Below are 19150 nucleotides of genomic sequence, written 5' to 3' on the forward strand. Positions count from 1 at the left end.
CGAACCCGTGTCCCCTGCATCGGCAGGCGGACTCTCAACCACTGCGCCACCAGGGAAGCCCTATGCCCTCCCTTTATCAAAATTCTACATCATCAGCCTTTGTTCTGTGACTTTGAAGTACCTCCCACTACAGTGGAGTCTTCTTCCCCAACCCATTAATGTTAGGCTTGGGCATGTGGCTTGCTTTAACCAAAGGAATATAGGCAAAAGTGACATTAAGCCACTTTAAGGCTGAGCCCTCAAGAGACATTGCTTATTTCCTGTTGCGTTTCTTGCATCCCTGTGATCTATCAGGAGCAGAACTTTCCTGAAGTATCCTCTTCAGCCTGCGCCCCGTCACAAACCCATGTGGAGCAGATCTGAACCCCACCCAAGCCTGGAACAGAACTAGCCCAGCCAACACACAGGCCATGAGAACAATAAATGTTGTCGTTTGCCGGTGAGTTTGGGGTGGTTTATTACACAGTGTTATTTCAGCAGTAGCTGACTGATACAGGGCAATTCACTTCTCTAGACCTTCACTTCCTTATCTGTAAAATGAGGCCAGTGGACTATATTCAAGGTGTTCAGCCTTTTCTCTACCCCTACACAACCGAGGGCCCTGCCGTAAACCCAACAGGAAGAGACTAAGCATATCAGAGTCCAATACTGCAAAGCACTCAAGAAAGAGAAGGATTGGGAAATGTGAATTCTGTTTAGGGACCAGGGACTTACTGGTGGCCTTGGAGAGAGTCGTTTCGGTGGGCAACGGAGCAGAAGCCCCACTGTAGGGCTGAGGGTAATGGGAAGTGAGAAAGCGAGCACGCGTGGGGTCTTGACTGGGAAGGGAAGGATGAGATGCAGTCGTGGCGGAGGTGGAGCACGTAGTCAGAGAAGAGGTGGCTGTTGGTCGGCTGGCTCGCTTGTATGTTTTAAGACGAGAGAGAACTGAACCTGCACAGAAACGTTTACAGTGTCATAATAAAGGGATAACGAAGGCAGGGGCTTGGACAAGAGTGTGCAGGAAACCAGAGGTCTGGTCTGTGAGACAGAATAGAGTGAGAACTTACCAGGATTTTGTTACTGATTTGCTATGCATCGTTTACACTTCAAGTTCTCAAACCCAAGGGCAAGGCAAGTGTCAACCAGTGAAACAAAGGATATTCTTCTTTCCCAGTCACTTCTAAACCTGCTGCATTCTGGCGTCTATTCTTACCACCTCCAACATCACCTAAAACTTCTTAGTTGCTAAATCCAATAGGTATGTCTTAAACCCCATCTTACTTGTTCAAGACCAAAAGCTACCTAATGGTATAAGCCCAAGATCATTCAAGATGAGGCCACGTGTTTGACATATGGCTCTCTTCACTGTTCACTTCAGTGCAGTCCTGGAGATCATGTGAGAATTCCAAGCGGTATTTTAAAACAATAAAATAAAAACCACGATCTACCTACCTAGCACCTATGCGATTATTGTGGAGTACAAACCTGCAGTTAATAATGGGGTGACAATAGCTAACGCTTACTGAACATTAACCGTGCCCAGCACTGCTCCGAGTCCGCTCGTTTAATCCTTCCAGCACGCTGTGAGGTGAGCACTGTTATTATCCCTACTTAAAACTGGGTGAACTGAGGCACAGCGACCTTAAAAACTTCCTTAAGGTCACGAAGCTAGCCAGGACTTGAACCCAGGCAATCAGGTTCCAAAGCCCAAGCTCTGGACCATTACACATGTGGGGAAAGGCAGCCAAGAGTGAAGTGGTTTTAGTGTGTTTTTTAAAGGCAGTGTTAAGGAACTAACGTCGGCTAACGTGCTTGGGAATAGTTTATTTTCTTAAATGGGTTCAACAGTCACCTTTGCACTAAGATTTTGTTTAGCAAGCCTTCCCTCATAAACCGTGCAGAGATGAACTTCAACCCACAGCCCAGTCTTGCCTGAATTATAAAGAGGAAATCTTTTCTTGCGATCCAGAGTTCAATTCGGTGAAATTTTGTTTTATAACATGTAGGGGTGGCAGCTGGCTGCAGTGATATGCATCCAGAAATAAATGGAAATTCTCTATGAGGATATTCATAGCAGCAAAGAACAGCTAACGTGAATGTGTGTCTTTATATGCCAGGCGTGTGCCACACGAAATCCTATGCGCTGTCCCTCTTAATTCAGGTTCGGTCAACAAATAATCGAATGCCTATTACCCGAAAGAAATGGACAGGCACAGTGCTAGGCACTTAAGGGGAGAGCTGAGTAAGACCCAGTCCTGCTCACCTTCTAATGGGGGAGCCAGGGAAGTGGTACGAGAGAGAGAGAGAGAAGGTACCGGGTGTGGTAGGGCCAAGACCACAGGAGATGCAGGGCTCTCACCGGAATGAAGGGGCAAAGAGCACCCCAGGAGAGGGAAGGAAATTGAGGGCAAACAGCATGGCGTGGGGAAGGAGCTGTGAGCGCTGGAGAGCAAGGAAGGCGCCAGGTGAGGAGGTGACCACGCAGAAGTGGATGAGACCAGGTCAGAGAGGGCCTCCCGCGCCAGCCAGGGAGACCGCTTCCCCGGGCGGGGAGGGCCACGGGAGGGTTTTCTGAAGTGGCGGTGAGATTCTGGTGTGTTCTTCTGGCTGCAGAGTTGGAGGACAAATTTGAGGGGCACAAGACACGAGGTAGGGAAATCAGCTGGGTGTCTATTTCCAGCCAAGGGATGCTCTTGAAATCCCGAACTACAGGAGTAGGAGAGCACAAAGAGGGGAAAGAAGGATTCTGGCACCGCTTAGGAAACAAGACTGGGCTAACTGTGAGGGGTGAGGGAGAGCTGGCCTGGGGGGCTGGGTGGAAAAGATGCCGTATGCTGAGAGCCAGGGACTGTCAGCCCTCTCTTATCAGTGAGGAAACTGGCAAGGATGGAGTGACTTGCCCAAGGTCCTCCAGTGGAAGAAGTGTATCTGCCCTCGACTGGAAAGGTCTTGCTGATTTCCACAGTGCCATATTTCTCCTAAGAACTTCCCAATTATCTCCTTCTATCCTCCCTTATATCATGAGACGATGCTACCTATTTTGTTCACTCTCTGTGTACAGACAGGGTTGAAACCATTAAATGTATAACTGACCGTGCTTTACAATGCTCACAGCCTGGGCTTCCCGGATGCCTATCGATTTGCGAAGATAGGAAGGGGGTACGTGAGATTTTTTTTTTTTAATTTTATGTATTTATTTATTTTTGGCTGCGTTGGGTCTTCGTTGCTGTGCGCGGACTTTCTCTAGCTGCGGCGAGCGGGGGCTACTCTTCGTTGCGGTGCGTGGGCTTCTCATTGCGGTGGCTTCTCTTGTTGTGGAGCACGGGCTCTAGGTGCATGGGCTTCAGTAGGTGTGGCACGCAGGCTCAGTCGTTGTGGCTCTCGGGCTCTAGAGCGCCGGCTCAGTAGTTGTGGCGCACGGGCTTAGTTGCTCCGCGGCATGTGGGATCTTCCCGGACCAGGGCTCGAACCCGTGTCCCCTGCATTGGCAGGCGGATTCTTAACCACTGCGCCACCAGGGAAGTCCCAATGAGATATTTTCAACATTGCAAAGAGCCTAAATGTAAATCGTGCCTTTATTGACCATAAGATTGTGCAGGTTAACTAAAATGTCAAGTTTCTTTGCTTCGGAGTAGAATTATAACTTGGTACACTAATGCTGGTTCTCTCATTGATCACTGTTCTCATTGGCAGAGCTTCCATCGGCTTGCCTTTGAATAATTAAAATGGGAAAATAAATCATTCCTTACTTAAATATACATCGTTGTTTGGACAATAGGACACAGGACCTATGGGGAAATAATATAAACAGTAGATGTTGGTGAAGAGTTTAGATAGCGGTGCTTTGAACGGTGGGGATCAGCGGTTAATAAAACAGTGAAGAAGGAAATATTTGCCCTTTGATGCCTCTGCTGGGGGCTGGATGCCTCCCCTTCCCTACACTGTGGTCAGGACACCCCGCTCACACACCACGTGTTCTGTGCTCCCCACGTGCCTAATCTTCTAAACGGCTGTGTCCTGCATCCTATCCCATGCCTTCCTTTTGCATCAGAGCCTTGCTCTTTGATTTCTAATGTGACAGTTAACCTTATGTATCTGAGTTCATGGGCATGTGATCCATAGCCCATCAATGAGGTAGAACCAGCACATAGCCTAGAAAGCCTTCAGCATTCAATGAGGAAGGAACTAAGAAGGAATTTATTTACTCTCTCAGTGACCCGCATGCAAAGCATTCTGCCAGACGTTGAGAACATGGTGGCACTAGTGTGCCAGTCAGAGGGAGACTGGCTCGCACGCGCACGTGACGGCAGTCGTTAGGAAGCAGCGCCACGATTGTGATCCTTAACGTTTACTGAGCAGCTACTATGCACAAGGCACTCACCGTCTTAAGATTCAGCAGCCCCTGCCCTCAGGGCCTTATCATCAGGCTAGGAAATAGGACACAGGCATGAACAATAGAATAATACAGTGAGCGCCAAGAGACAGCAGGCACTGCTGGAGTCCAAAGGAGGCCAGGCTCTTGAGGGCTGGCCTGGCTAAGGAGACGTTCAGGAAGAGCAACGTTTGGAAGGGTGGGTGGGATTTCATTTAAACAGAGAGGGGAGGGCATCCGGGCAGCAGGGACTGTGATGTGCAGGTAGAGTGTGGAGAGAAGGGGCGGAGGAAGGGGGCTCGGGGAGGGTTTCAGTGCACCTTCCAGCTCAGAGGGCAGAGGCAGCTGCTGGGGTTGGTGCCCGGAGCTGGCTCTCTCCGGGGCGTTCTGGGCAGGGCTTGGGAAATGGGGTTTTGGTGAGAGCCACTCTTGGTAGAGGTTGGCCTTGCTGTCATTCTCTGACACCACTTGCCCAGAAAACTTTGAGCAACAAAAGCCATCTCTTTCTGGGACCATATTCAGGAATTTCCAGCTGCCGAGGCGAAACCTAAGAAACACACCTTCGCAAGGCCACCCAGAGGTTTAGGATGGCCCCGCAGGGCAGCCCGGTGCCAGGCTCTGCCTGGGGGGGGCCCAAAGACACCTGAGACGGGGGGGGTCCTGGGGTCTCCCCACTCAGCTGATGCTCCTCCCCTCCCCCACCCCCAGGATGCTGTGCAGCACCACAGATTTCTGGCAGACCAGGGACAAGGTGGCGCTTAATAATTGAAGCGCCAGGGCTTCCCTGGTGGCGCAGTGGTTGAGAATCCGCCTGCCGACGCAGGGGACGCGGGTTCGCGCCCCGGTCCGGGAGGATCCCACGTGCCGCGGAGCGGCTGGGCCCGTGAGCCATGGCCGCTGAGCCTGCGCGTCCGGAGCCTGTGCTCCGCAACGGGAGAGGCCACAACAGACGGAGGCCCGCATACCACAAAAAAAAAAAATAATAATAATAATAATTGAAGCGCCAATCCACAGCAGCGTGAGACCCGCCCCCTGTCCCTGCTCTCCCCAAAGTCTCGCCCCCTTGGTGAGACGTACGTCATTTTTACAGGCAGAAGCAAGTCCTCGCCGTGCTGTTCAGGTTCCCAAAGATGAGGCCCTTGCCCTCAGGGGCAGGTGACAGCCTATTTGGTAGGTTGTTCTCATGGTATTCAGGGGTGGAGGGGAGGGTCCACTCGGTGGCTTTATTTCTGGAAGAACCACTGTCCTCCCAGGAGAGTAGCACCAAGCATTGACTCAAGCAGCTCAGTAAGGCACTGACATAAATCTGATGATCTGCTTTGTTTATAGAATTAATGAGATTCTTCTTTCACCTCTGACCAAAGAGCCGATGATACCAGTTCCACAAGCCTGAATTCCTCACAAGATAAGAAGAGGTATAACCATAAGGGTTAAGATTATTGCTGTTGTTTTCTTTAAAACAAAGCTAAACTAAGCTAAGAGCAACTCCTAGGCCCAATGAGTGTGGCCTGACAGAATCCCCCGGCTTCCAGAAATGCCTCATAAACTTCTCAGTAAAGAACAACAAGTTTTATTGTTTTATAATCATATTTTGTTTTGGATTAAAAATAATATTACCCCGTCTAATCACTTAGCTGCCAAAATTTGGGCTGTGGTTAAAAAATCAATCCGTTCTCAACAAAGACGATGATTTGTTGCCTTGAGGGCAGTCAGAAAACTGCATTCACACACCAAGGACCGTTCCCAAAGAAAAGTGCTAAGAATGTGTTTTCTGATATGGCGTATCTGCAGTAAGGGTATAGCCTATCAGGAAACTGCCTTTGAAGGTCATAAAACTCATTTGGCTGTATAAGTTCCGGTGTGTATGCTAAAATAATCAGTCACCTTACTTTATAATCACAACTCGTACTCTCGTTCTGGAAAATCAATAAAGTGAGAAGAAGGCTGGGGATATTGTGCATAGCTATTTAAAAGAGAGAAAACCAAAAATAATATTCTGTGAAAATGGTCCTCAAGGAAACACAGACCTAGTTTTCATAAGCGGGCTCAATTTTATCTCCAAGCTCATCACTGAATTATTAAACTGAAGTACCCATCGTATCCTAGACAAAAGCACAAAAAATAAAAAAGGCAAATAGCATTCATCCTTCTCTACATGCTCTGGGGCACTGGAAATTATCCACGGCCTTTAAAATGTATTTCTAAAATGCATCTATTATTCACACTCTGAATGGTCTGTTCCACCAAATGTTACAAACCCCAATGTTGCCTTCACCTGTGATACTTGCCCACCTAAAATGTCCACCCTCCTCTTCTCTGCTAATCCTTCCCTGCATTTCAAGACCTAGACCAAGACCTTTCTGCTTTCCAAAGCCACCTGGGACTGGCTGGAGACCCAGAAAGGCTGAAGGATTGGGGCTGGAAGGCGAGAAGCAAGAATCATGCACGAAGCTAAAAGGCCCCCAAAAGCCGCTTCTGGAGAGTATTTCCCGGCTCCTGGGACAATCAGCACCATAGGAACTGCCATTGAGGAAGAGTAGGGGGCCCAGGCAGGAGAGGGAGCAGTCACTAGTGGACCCATTGGGTCTTATCTGACTTCTTTTTCACCACCAGCAGCAGCAGCTGCATTCAGCACAGACCAGCCCAAGCAAGACCATCAACAGATGAAGCAGTCATGCAGTAAATCTAGAAGGTACTGGGTGGCCTTTCATATTGTTCAGTGTTTCCTTCGCTGTGCAGAAAATTTTAGTTTGATGCAGTCCCACTGACTTATTTGTGCCTTTGTTGCCTGTGCTTTTAGTGTCAAAAACACCAAAACATCATTGCCAAGACCAATGTCGTGGGGCTTTTGCTCTATGTTTTCTTCTAGGAGTTTTACAGTTTCAGGTCTTACATTTAAGTTCTTAATCCAATTTGAGTTTTTTGTTTGTTTATGGTATAAGATAAGGGTCCAATTTCATTATTTTGCATATGATTGTCTAGTTTTCCCAACATCATTTATTGAAGAGACTATCCTTTCCACGTTGTGTAGTTTTGAATCCTTTGTCAAAAATTAATTGACCGTTTGTTTCTGGATGTTTTATTCTGTTCCATTGATCTATGTGTCTGTTTTTATTCCAGAACCATACTGTTTGACTACTATAGCTTTGTAATATAGTTTGAAATCGGGAATTGTGATGGGGAATTTCCTGGCTGTCCAGTGGTTAGGACTCTATACTTCCGCTGCAGGGGGGCACAGGTTTGATCCCTGGTCAGGAACTAATATCCCACAAGCTGTGCGGCCCAAAAAAAAAAAAAGGAATTGTGATGCCTCCAAATTTGTTCTTCTTTCTCAAGATTGCTTTGACTATTCAGAGTCTTTTGTGGATCCATACAAATTTTAGGATTTTTTTTCTATTTCTGTGGAAAATGCCATTGGAATTTTGATAGGGGTTGCGTTGACTCTGTAGATCACTTTGGGTAGTATGAACATTTTAACAATATTAATTCTTCCCATGCATAAACACGGGATATCGTTCCATGTATCTTGCAACCTTTTCCGTTTTTTTCATCAGTGTCGTAGAATTTTCAGCGCGTAGATCTTTTACCTCCTTAGTTAAATTTATCCTTAAGTAGTTTATTCTCTTTGATGCTATTGTAAATGGGATTGATTTCTTTTTCAGATAGTTTGTTGTTAGTACATAGGAATACAACTGATTTTTTCATGTTGATTTTGTATCCTGCAACTTTAATGAATTCATTAATTAGTTCTAACAGTTTTTTTGTGAGTCTTTAGGATTTTGCATATATAAGATCATATGCTCTGCAAACAGAGGTAGTTTTACTTCTTCCTTTCCCGTTTGGATGCCCATTATTTCCTTTTCTTGTCTAATTGCTCTGGCTAGGACTTCTGGCATCATGCTGAATAACAGCGACAAAGAGTGAGCATTCTTGTCTTGTTACTGATCTTGGAGAGAAAACTTTCAGCTTCTCACTGTTGATTATGGTGTTAGCTGTGAGTTTGTCATACACTATGGCCTTTATCATGTTGAGGTACATTGCTTCTATACCTAGTTTGTTGAGAGTGTTTATCATGAAAGAAAGTTGAATTTTGTCAAATGCTTTTTCTGCATGTATTGAGATAATTATAGGATTTTTAATCCTTCATTCTGTTAATGTGGTGTATCATGTTTATTGATTTGTATATGTTGAACCATCTTGCATCCCAGAGAGCAGTGGTTTCTTTTAAGTATGGCCTGTGATTAGATGTAGGTCTAGAATTAGAATCCAGTTTTTCCACATGTAAAGCAAGCTCTCTGAGAAGGAAACTTCCAATACAGGGATGGACTTTTTCATTGTAGTCTTAAGTCTTAATAATCACCATTCACAATTTAATTTAACCTGGTCTTAGAATGAGACTAGATCAGAACACTAACTTACCCTGATTCCTATTTTAATGTCCGTTTGATTTATACCTCTGGGTCTCGGTCTCCTGAGATTTAAATGCAGTTTGGTGTTGAAAGCCCTTCCACCTTCCCAAGACAACTCTTCTCAGTTTCCACCATATTTATATATTTAACTGCTTTGACTGTTTAGTTACTTAATGCAACAACCACGGTTTACTTTTCTCACTGCTTCATCAGCCAAGAAGCTCCCTGAGTACTCCAAACTCCCCTGTACATTCCACTTTGCTGTAGAAATAGTTAGCTTACAGTCTGAAGACCTCCATGCCCAAAGCATAAAACTGCTTTCCTCTTCAACACTAGAGAGGAGCAATTCCCTGTTCTTTTTAGTAAAATTTCTCTTTTTTTGCTCAATAATTGATATTCATTTAAAAAAAGAATATGGAAGATACAGAAAGACTAAAGGAAGAAAAAAAATCACCCATAATCCCACCATTGGAAGAAAACCACTATTAATATCGGGGCTATTTCTTTATATTCTTTCTCTTTTTTTTTTTCTGGGTACATGAATTTTTTTATTGAAATATAATTCACATGTCATAAAATTCATCCTTTTATTAAAGTATGTGACTCAGTGGTTTTAGTACGTTCACAGAGTTGTGCAACAATCAACATCGTCTAATTTCAGAACATTTTCACCAGCCGCAAAAGAAACTCCATACCTATCAGCAGCCACTCCCTTCTCCCCTCCTCCAGCCCCTGACAACCACTAATCTACTTTCTGTCTGTATGGATGGGGCAAAAGAATTTGTACATAATTATATAGGGAGTCCTTATACTCTTTCTTAATAAAGAAACCCCCATCTTACCAAAAGCTGCCAGTTCGTAGGTACGCTTGGAAGTTTAAATACACTATACTTAAGATTGCCTCTACCACTATTCAACTCACACAACTTATTTCTTGTACATCAAATCTCTTCCGGAAGTCAGCATTTCCAACAAATTTTTTTTTTTTTCGGTATGCGGGCCTCTTACTGTTGTGGTCTCTCCCGTTGTGGAGCGCAGGCTCCGGACACGCAGGCTCAGCGGCCATGGCTCATGGGCCCAGCCGCTCCGCGGCATGTGGGATCTTCCCGGACCGGGGCACGAACCCGCGTCCCCTGCATCGGCAGGCAGACTCTCAACCACTGCACCACCAGGGAAGCCCAGAAAAAATGAGTTTTAAAAATGTTTTATCACGAGTTTAGATCACCTTCGCATGTGGTTCATGTGCTTCTCGCTAATGTATTCTACATACCAGCTCATCTCCAGCCCCAGTGGAACAGCCCTGATCTCCTCAGACCCCAGTGCACACGGCGCAGCCTCATAACTGTCGATTTAAGTGACTGTCATCAAAAAATTGTGTCAAATGCCGTTTGGGGAAAACTATCAAAATATACTATGCCTATGTTATATTCTCTTTTTAGATGAAATTGACTCTTTTGTCTTCTTTCTAAATTCACACAACACTTAATAATTAAGAAGTGTTTATTAAGTACATGCCATGGTCTTGCTGTACAAAGTGAGTGGAGATTCAAAAGCACTGCACTTGTAACAATTAGAAACGTGGACACCAAGTTGGTCCAAACTGAAAACACAATAGGCTTACAGGAAAAGGGTGATGCATGTGGGCAGAAGAATTAGATTTGTATTGAGCTGTGACGCCTAAGAGAAGAACCAGCAAGAAAATATCAGCGGATGGGAATTCCCTGGCAGTCCAGTGGCTCACTGTCCAGGACTGGCCCGGGTTCAATCCCTGGTCGGGGAACTAAGATCCCGCAAGCTGCATGGTGCGGCCAAAGAAAAAAGAAAAAAAGAAAGGAAGAAAGAAAAATGCCAGGGGAGATTCGAGGCAACATTTATTAGGCACCAACTGTATGCAGGGGGGGTTGGAGATGAGAGTGAAGAGGAAAACAGCAGTGAGTTGGTCTTCTCAGTGTCTTGGGCAAACAGGAGAAGCAAGGGCAGAGGCACGGACGCCTGCAGCAACGTGACTGTTCACAGAACTGCCAGGCCCGCAGGTTGGGGTCAGAGCCTGGTGGATGAAGCTGCTGAAAGAGTCAGGGACCAAACCCTACGTCCCGGGTACTGGGCTGATGACTGTGTACTTCTTCACTTTACCCGCTTTCAACCAGATGCTAGAAGAACATCTGAGTCATGGAAAGAAGTTTCCAGAACTGCAATGAAATACAGGACCTCTGTCCTGCCTTGAAAGGGCCCCTAGGCTCATTGAGCAGGCAAGAAGTGGTCCTCCTCCTGTTACCTTCCCAGAGTCAAGGCTCTCATTGCACACTTGCCTGGTCCAGTGGCAGGGGGAACTCTTAAAGGAAAGACTAAGGAGTTTAAACGTTCAGGACAGCACCCCCCACAGGATCTCCTCGGGGGCCACATGGCTGTGAGGGTCTCTCCACCCCCAGCTCTCCCAGAGCTCCCCTCTGTCTCCCACATGCACCCTGTCGAGAAAATGAAGCCGGAGGGAGGCCCTGACGCATTCAAGCTGATGTCTGTTGCTCAGAGGCTACCTGGAGTCTTGCCTGGAAGAGGAGGGTTGAGAGCCCAAGGATGGTGACCTTGAGCTGATCAAGGGATAGACCCAGGAGCACCAGAGCCACGGCCACGGCCATGGCTGCTCCCTCCTGCTGCCTCCTTCTCTTCGGCGTTATCCTCAACAGACACCAAGCTCACCCAGAACCTCCACGTCTCCCCAACCTTGGGCGTCTGATCCAGACCTCCTGTTTTCTGACCTTGTACCAGGGCCTCACGCCATGCCTGGCACACATGAACAAATCAATAAATATTTTTGCAAGAACAAATAGAAGTCGGCCCTCACTTCCTCTTCACCATCTCTGCTTCATGCATCTCTCTTATCTCTGTGTCTTTGAGCCAGGTTATCAGCATGGCCCCCAAACAGATTACAAATGCACAACTGCCTTGCTGAATGGTATGGTGTTATTGGCCGTGACTCTGATCTACGCTGATTAGAAACACCCAGTTACAGCCAACTTATCAGTCAGGACACATGCCCCTTTCCATGACCAGAGCAACATTAATGTATGCAATTCACTCATCCATTCATCAGACATTTATCGAGGTCGTACGGTATATCAGGCACTGAGCTGGAAATCAAGACTACGGAAATTAAAAAGACCCAATAAAGACAGAAACAGAAGTGCAGTGAAGTGTGCCATAGAAACAATAATGCTGCGAGACCACCTGGAGGCCTCAGGTTGGACACACTTTGAGAATCACAATCAGAGCACAGCTGTCGATGAGAAATTAATATTAATAAGCATATTAATGAGAAATTTTAAATATACCTGAAGCACTGAAGACTTCGTTTCCTCTGCGTTTAGGTTATATAAATGATAGTTAATGACTGGCTGACATCTACTGAGCGCCCGCTGCGTGTCAGGCGCTGCGCTAAGTGCATCCTATCTCTAAGCAGAAGCTGAGGTGGGTGAACGGAGTCGGGGGGGGTGGGAGGGGGCGGGTATCACTTGCTCCCGGGTTTGCACGTGGCCGGTTTCAAGGCAAGACAAGCCACACCGAGAAAAGTTCAAAAGATAACGAAACCAGTTAGAGCGCAAAACAGCACCAGGACTGAAGCTGGGTTTCAGAGCCAATTTCCAAGAGGTAATTTCATCATCCTAGAACATCAGACGTGAATTCCATTTTCAGCTATGCAAATTCCAAAAGAATAATACCTCACATTTGCATAATGCCTGATGCTTTTCAAAGTGCTTTCCCAGTTATTAATCTAGAGGAGGCTTTATCACTACCAGAAACATAAATTGAAATTCTGTTCAACCTGAAGTTCTCCATTATTTTTTCCACTTTCCCCTCAAAAACGAGAGCCGCCTAAATCCAGGTGCTTTTGATGGAGTGGGTAACTTTAATAAGTTTTACCGACAGGGTGAATATGCACAAATAGAACATACTGTGGGGCCTTCCATCCAGCCTTCTATCAAGCCAGACTTCAGAAAACCTCCTGTTGAATTAACTAAATCAGGGGGGGTTACTCCCAGTTTAAATTTGAGATTCCCCCAGGGTCTCAGACTTTGCGGCACTGCACACAGTACGTTCGTTGGAATCCATTCCCTTCCATCAAATATTAGAAAATGAGGAAATTAGTTCCACCACTTTGCCCTTAAACCTACAGAAATCCCTGTCAATGACATTCTACGAAGTGGCCCACGTTGCCAGACAGCTCCTATACCTTTTTTGGTTTTTAATATCATCAGACCCAAGAGGCTGAACCTGCTGTAAATCCAACCTGGAGAGAGGATCTTAGAAAAATGAGGTGAGAAGATAGGATGGGGGTGCAAGGAGATACTTCTCCCCAAACCTTTCCAATTTGTTGCTTTTTCCATCTCTTTCAAACTTAATTATGCGTAGCGTTCTCAGCCACTGAATCACCAGTCTTTCCTGACACCTCCATCTCGAGCATTTGAGCAAAAGATTAACCTGGCTGTTTGCTTTCAATTCTGAAGCTGTGTTAATACTCAACTCCCTCGAGATTAGAGGGAAGAAAAACACGCTCCCACATACCCCACCCCGGCTCCAGCATGGCTCCACGGATGCTGTTCCTGACAATGTCACAGTCATTGGAACATGCTGGCTGCACTTACCACTTCAGGAGAACCAAGAGGACCACTGACAGGGCCACCATCACCATGGGGCCACTGGCTTCCAGTCTGAGGAACCCCAAGACTTCCATGGTTCCTCAGAGACCCTAGAGGGGTGGTCCTCCAGAGGAAAGAGTGGGGCTGGTCCCCCTGCAGTTACAGGAACCACGATCTGCAGATGAAAGACACAGGCAACCAAGAAAACATCACATCAAGTGGGTCCCTGAAATGTGCTCTTTCTCAGAAGTGTCTTCTTATAAAGAGGAAGGAAGAGGAGGGAAAAACAAAGGGTTTCAGTGTAAGGCAATGAATCAGCAACTTTATTTTCTTGATGACTGTACAGTCAATAAACATTTACATTAACTTCAGGGAAGCCGCAGCAGAACTGGCTCCCTGTTTGCTGGGAAAGAAAATGGTTGCAACCGTAGATTTCTACTGTGACAATAGTCCTTAAAGAAAGACTCCTCTTTTAAAAAATTAATTTGTAATTAAATGATGATATGGGTGAGGAGACTGAATGTCCCAGAAAAATCTGAGGCCAGACATCAGCCTGATGAAGAATGCTGGCTGCACTGAGGACGTCCATCCCATTAAGTTCATTCGTTCCTGGGGTCCACTGACACCTGTGGGTTCAGTGGGGTCCCTGGTGACTGCCTGTTGGGACAGACTGAAGATCTTGCCTCGGGTCAGCCCTCTCATCGTGAGTTGGAGGATTTCTTAAATGTCTAATAGCATATCCATTGGCTCATGTATGGGGCCTTTGTTCTAGCTCTGAGCTTATCTGACTAAGGTAGACAGAATTATTTTTTGCTTATTAGTCAGCGTATGACACCTTTAGTAACTGGAAGGGTGTTTCAGAGAGGACATCATTCACTCACCATGACACTCATTTATTTATTCACCACGTATGGGGGCCAGGCTCTGTGCTGAGTTTACAGTGTTTGGAAAATAGAAGTACTAGACTCTGGAGAATTTTCTCTGGGGAGAGACAGACAGTAAACAGGTAGACAAAGAAATAAGTAATTGCACCTTGAGAACGGTGCTGTGAAGGTTGTGAACATGGGGCTGTGACTGGAAATGACTGGGGTAACCCATTAAGAGAGTGTGGGAGGAAATCTGTCCCACGAGGAAAGCTTGAAGCTGAGAGTCTCAGGTGAGGAGGAGACCGTCCGGTAAAGAGCCGTGGGCAAAGCCTTCGGGCCAAAAAGTGTGACAAGATAAAGGCTGTAAGGTGGGAAAGAAGTCCCCGCGTTGTGGGAGCTGGAGAGAGGCCAGTGGGCCAGCTGGGGGTGGTGGAGACATCGACAGAGACCAGACAGCTCAAAGCCACGGTGAGAAGCCTGGGCTTCATTTGATGTGCAACTTAGCGGTTTAGTGTGGTCGTATTTCTTCTTCTTTTTTTAAAAAGTAAATTTATTTATTTATTTATTTGTGGCTGCGTTGGGTCTTCGTTGCTGCACGCGGGCTTTCTCTAGTTGCGGCGAGCGGGGGCTGCTCTTCGCTGCGGTGCGCGGGCTTCTCATTGCGGTGGCTTCTCTTGTTGCGGAGCACGGGCTCTAGGCGCGCGGGCTCCGCGGCATGTGGGATCTTCCCGGACCAGGGCTTGAACCCACGTCCCCTGCACTGGCAGGCGGATTCTTAACCACTGCGCCACCAGGGAAGTTCAGTGTGGTCGTATTTCTGTTTGTTAGAGTTGTTCTGGCTCCACGTGAAGAATTCATGGAAGGAAAAGTAGGAAGGCACTTGGAAGACTATTTCGTTCATCCCGAGGTGAGGCTGCTCACACTAGAACAGGGATGGGAGGCGGAAAGAAGTAGAGGAATTTGAAATCTATTCTGGGGATTGGCTCTGTAGAATTTCCTGGTGGATTGGCTGCAGAAGGGAGGGGGAGGAGGTGGCACGTCTGACCCCCCAGGTTCCTGACTTGAGGGAGCACCGTTCACTGAGATGAGGAAGGCTGGGCAAAGACGGGGTATTGTTGGGAAGATCAAAAGCTGGGTTTTGCAGAAACAGACTCACAGACATAGAGAACAGACTTGTGGTTGCCAGGGGGGAGGGGGAGAGGGAAGGACTGGGAGTTTGAAGTTGGTAGATGCAAACTATTACATATAGGATGGATAAACAACAAGGTCCTAATATATAGCACAGGGAACTATATTCAATATCCTGTGATAAATCATAATGGAAAAGAATACAAAAACAAAAGTGTGTATGTGTATAACCGAGTCACTTTGTTGTACAGCAGAGATTGGTACAACATTGTAAATCAACTACACTTCAATTTAAAAAAAAGAAAAAATCCAAAGAAGAAAAAAAAATTGGGAAGAGAGAAAAATGTTCAACAGTAGGGACACAGTGATATTAATTATGATGTATCTACTTCAAGGGCTATGATACCAAAGGCCAATGGCAACATAAACAACTCAAATTATAATCACAGATAAAAAAATAGAAAAAAACGCTGTGTGCATAGAAGTTGAGTTTGGGTCCTGTTAAGTTTGAGATGCCTGGGATACATCAGAGTGGAGCTGTCAAGTCACAGAGGAACCTCAGCTGGAAATGTAAGTAATAATAATGAATAATGACAATACCATTTATGAAGTACTTACTATGTGCGAGTTACTATTCTAAGAACATCCAGTTATGTTAGCTCATTTAATCCTCATAAACCGCTCTATGAAGTAACGCTTATTATTAACCCTATTTTAGAGAAGTAGAAACTGAGGCATGGGGTGTATGATTCTGAAGCCCATACACTTAATCAAAAGGTTATATTCAAACGTAGAGGCACCAATACGCAAACGGTAGTTAAATCCAGAGGCATAGATGAGCCACAAATAAGGGAGTGAGCCACACAAGTACCAAGTACCTTCCAAGCACCTTCCCCTTTCTCTAGCCATTTGCCCTGACTTCTTATTTTGCATCTCTACTTAGATGTCCCCCAACAACTGCATCGCATCTGGACCAGTGCCCCGTGCTCCAGCCCAGCCCTTTAGGACTTCCTGTCTTCTCTCCATATTCCGTGTCTCTTTTGTCCCATATGATCAGTACCATACTGAGATGTTAACGGATCTGTGTATCCTCCTCACAAAACCAAGCTGTGCTTCCACAAGGGCCGTCAGAAATATGGTGCTTTCAGCCACAGGCACCACTGTGTGGGATGTGGGAGGGCTGAGAGCTGGCGTGGTTCATCACGGCCACGGATTCAGAGAGTTGGAAGAACCTCAGATATTACTTGGACCAATGTCTGTAACAGAAAGATGCTCAGGAAAAGAAATTAAGGTTCCAAGGTGAAATGAAAGTGAGAAATGCTGGTGTGAGCATCGATACGTAAGTTTATTTACTCAAGACCTCTCGGAAACTTGAACCTGCCGATGTGCATGGGAACTCTCCAAGAGGGGGTGCAGAGAACAGCATTCCCCAAGTGCATTCGACCACAGGATCCCTCTTAAGGGACAGTTATGAACAGCCCAGATGTTGTGCTCTCAGGAAAGTGCTTGGAAAGTGTGTTGACCAAGCCCATGGTGACCTCTTATTTACAGAGGAGGAAACGAAAACCCAGAAAGGGAAAGTGATGGTACAAAGTCCCACAGCTGCCTGGTGATAGAGCCCAGGGCCCTCATCTTCCTTTTCAGGATCTGCATCTAGAATGTACTCCTCCCGTCCCGCCGTGGACCTGTGGGTCTAGCACAGGCCCTGCCTGCTTCACGGAGACGGCTTTGATGCTGGCCACCAGTTCAGAGATGTCCTAAGGGGTGACCAGCTCCCCTAGTGACGTCAATTCCGCACATTCACTCCTCCGACTAATATTGTTGGAGCCCTTTCTGTGTGATTCGTGATTTGTGGAAGCTGTAAATGCCGTGGAGAGATAAGCACCCCCGTTCTACACTCGCCTCAGCGCAGAGATAATACTCAGTGAATTGTGGACAGTAAGTGAACTGGGATGGAGTGGAAGGGTCATATGTGAGAGGTTTTAGGCTTTTCATCAGGAGAGTAACATGATTAAGGATGTATTACAATTTCGGTATCTATGACACGATGCAGGGACACGCTGGTTGGGATTTTTCCAGGATGGGAGCAGACTGTTGCCATGATATTTATCATAATTAAATATTAGGCCTTTATTCTCTGGATTTTTTTTTTATAAATTTATTTATTTATTTTAATTTTTGGCTGCGTTGAGTCTTTGTTGCGGCGCGTGGGCTTCTCATGGCGGTGGCTTCTCTTGCTGCGGGGCACGGGCTGTAGACGCATGGGCTTCAGTAGTTGTGGCACACAGGCTCAGTAGTTGTGGCTTGTGGGCTCTAGAACGCAGGCTCAGTATTTGTGGTGCACGGGCTCAGTTGCTCCGCGACGTGTGGGATCTTCTTGGGCCAGGGCTCGAACCCGTGTCCCCTGCATTGGCAGGCAGATTCTCCACCGCTGCTCCACCAGGGAAGAAAATATCTCTGGATATCTTCTTTTCAATATATATCTATTAAAAAAAAAACAATTCTACAGAACTATGTAGAAAATAGCCTATAATCCCAACTCCCAGAGACAAACTTTTAGCATGCAATTAGCATATGCCCTCCCCTGTCTTTTTCTATGCATATGCAAGCACAGGTGTATTTTTAGTTTTTATGAAAACAAGGTCATCGTATCCATGCCATTTACAATTGGCCTTTTCATCCTCCGTATGGCGAATATCTTTCCATGTTCATACCCAGAGATATACATCGTTTGCTTCTCGGGATTCCCCTGGTTGGATGTGTTGCAATTCATGTAGCCCATCCTCTGTTGAATGGCATTCAAGCTGTTTGCAAGCTTTCCCAACTACAAATGAGGCTTCAGCGAACATCCTTATGCATATCACTGTGGCCTTGCTTGAGTATAGCCCAAGCAACATTCTCAGAAGTGGAATTTCAAAAATGCAAGTAGGTGCTACCCTCTGCAGAGACAGTCAGCTTCCCTCCCCCGAGCTGTGTACTGAGGTTTTCCCTGCTCCTTGGGACCCTCCACAGAGCTTACCCTTCTGTCTCAACCCACTCCAAGTCTAGCTCTTTTCTTCCCTACTTCCAGGCAGACGCCTCCTCCAGAGTTGAGTCAACTGTTTTGACTTACGTCTCGTGTTTCTTTTTAAAGCTTTCACTCCATGAATTCTGTGGTATTTCCTCCATGTTCCCTGTGTTTAAAAACTGCCTGTGCGGACGCTTTCCTCCTCTGCGGAAGCTTCCCACCTGGCCTGCGCGAAGCCCCATGTCTCTGACGAGGTTTGAGGCCTCAGAGCGTGTTTCCTCTGCCCTGCGGGACCCCGAGGGAAAGGACAACAGGGTTTTCTCAGCACTGTAGACAGTCAAGGGACATTGACCTATAACCTCGTTTCAGCCTCATAGCAGCCCTGGGCAGTAGGTGAGCAGGACCTTTCATTCCTGGGTTCCAAGTGGGAAAAAAAAGAGTTCAGAGACGTTACAAGACTGTCGGAAATCGTACATTTCATAAATCCTAGAGGCCGACGAACTCAAACCCTAATCTTCGGGCTTTAAACCCAATGTTTTATCCACTAAATCTAAAGCCACATCTTGATTTAAATATTCATAGTTCAGGGCTTCCCTGGTGGCGCAGTGGTTGCGCGTCCGCCTGCCGATGCAGGGGAACCGGGTTCGCGCCCCGGTCCGGGAGGATCCCGCGTGCCGCGGAGCGGCTGGGCCCGTGAGCCATGGCCGCTGGGCCTGCGCGTCCGGAGCCTGTGCTCCGCAACGGGAGAGGCC

At 46.5% G+C, this 19150-nt stretch overlaps 1 protein-coding gene across 2 annotated transcripts in view; it reads right to left on the reverse strand.

The window, feature by feature from the left end:
* TBXAS1 (thromboxane A synthase 1) overlaps nt 1–13494 on the reverse strand; it is a 145659-nt gene extending 132165 nt beyond the window's left edge. The window contains exon 1 of one of the 2 annotated variants that reach the window (XM_028489703.1): nt 13404–13494. In XM_028489703.1, coding sequence (XP_028345504.1) covers nt 13404–13492 — 89 coding nt within the window. In that variant the 5' untranslated portion in view covers nt 13493–13494. The remainder of the gene's footprint in view (nt 1–13403) is intronic. The other variant, XM_028489704.1, reaches the window with a different exon arrangement.
* Nucleotides 13495–19150: the final 5656 nt, after the last annotated feature.

Source organism: Physeter macrocephalus, chromosome 5, assembly GCF_002837175.3.
Source record: "Physeter macrocephalus isolate SW-GA chromosome 5, ASM283717v5, whole genome shotgun sequence".
NCBI classification, from domain to species: Eukaryota; Metazoa; Chordata; class Mammalia; order Artiodactyla; family Physeteridae; genus Physeter; species Physeter macrocephalus.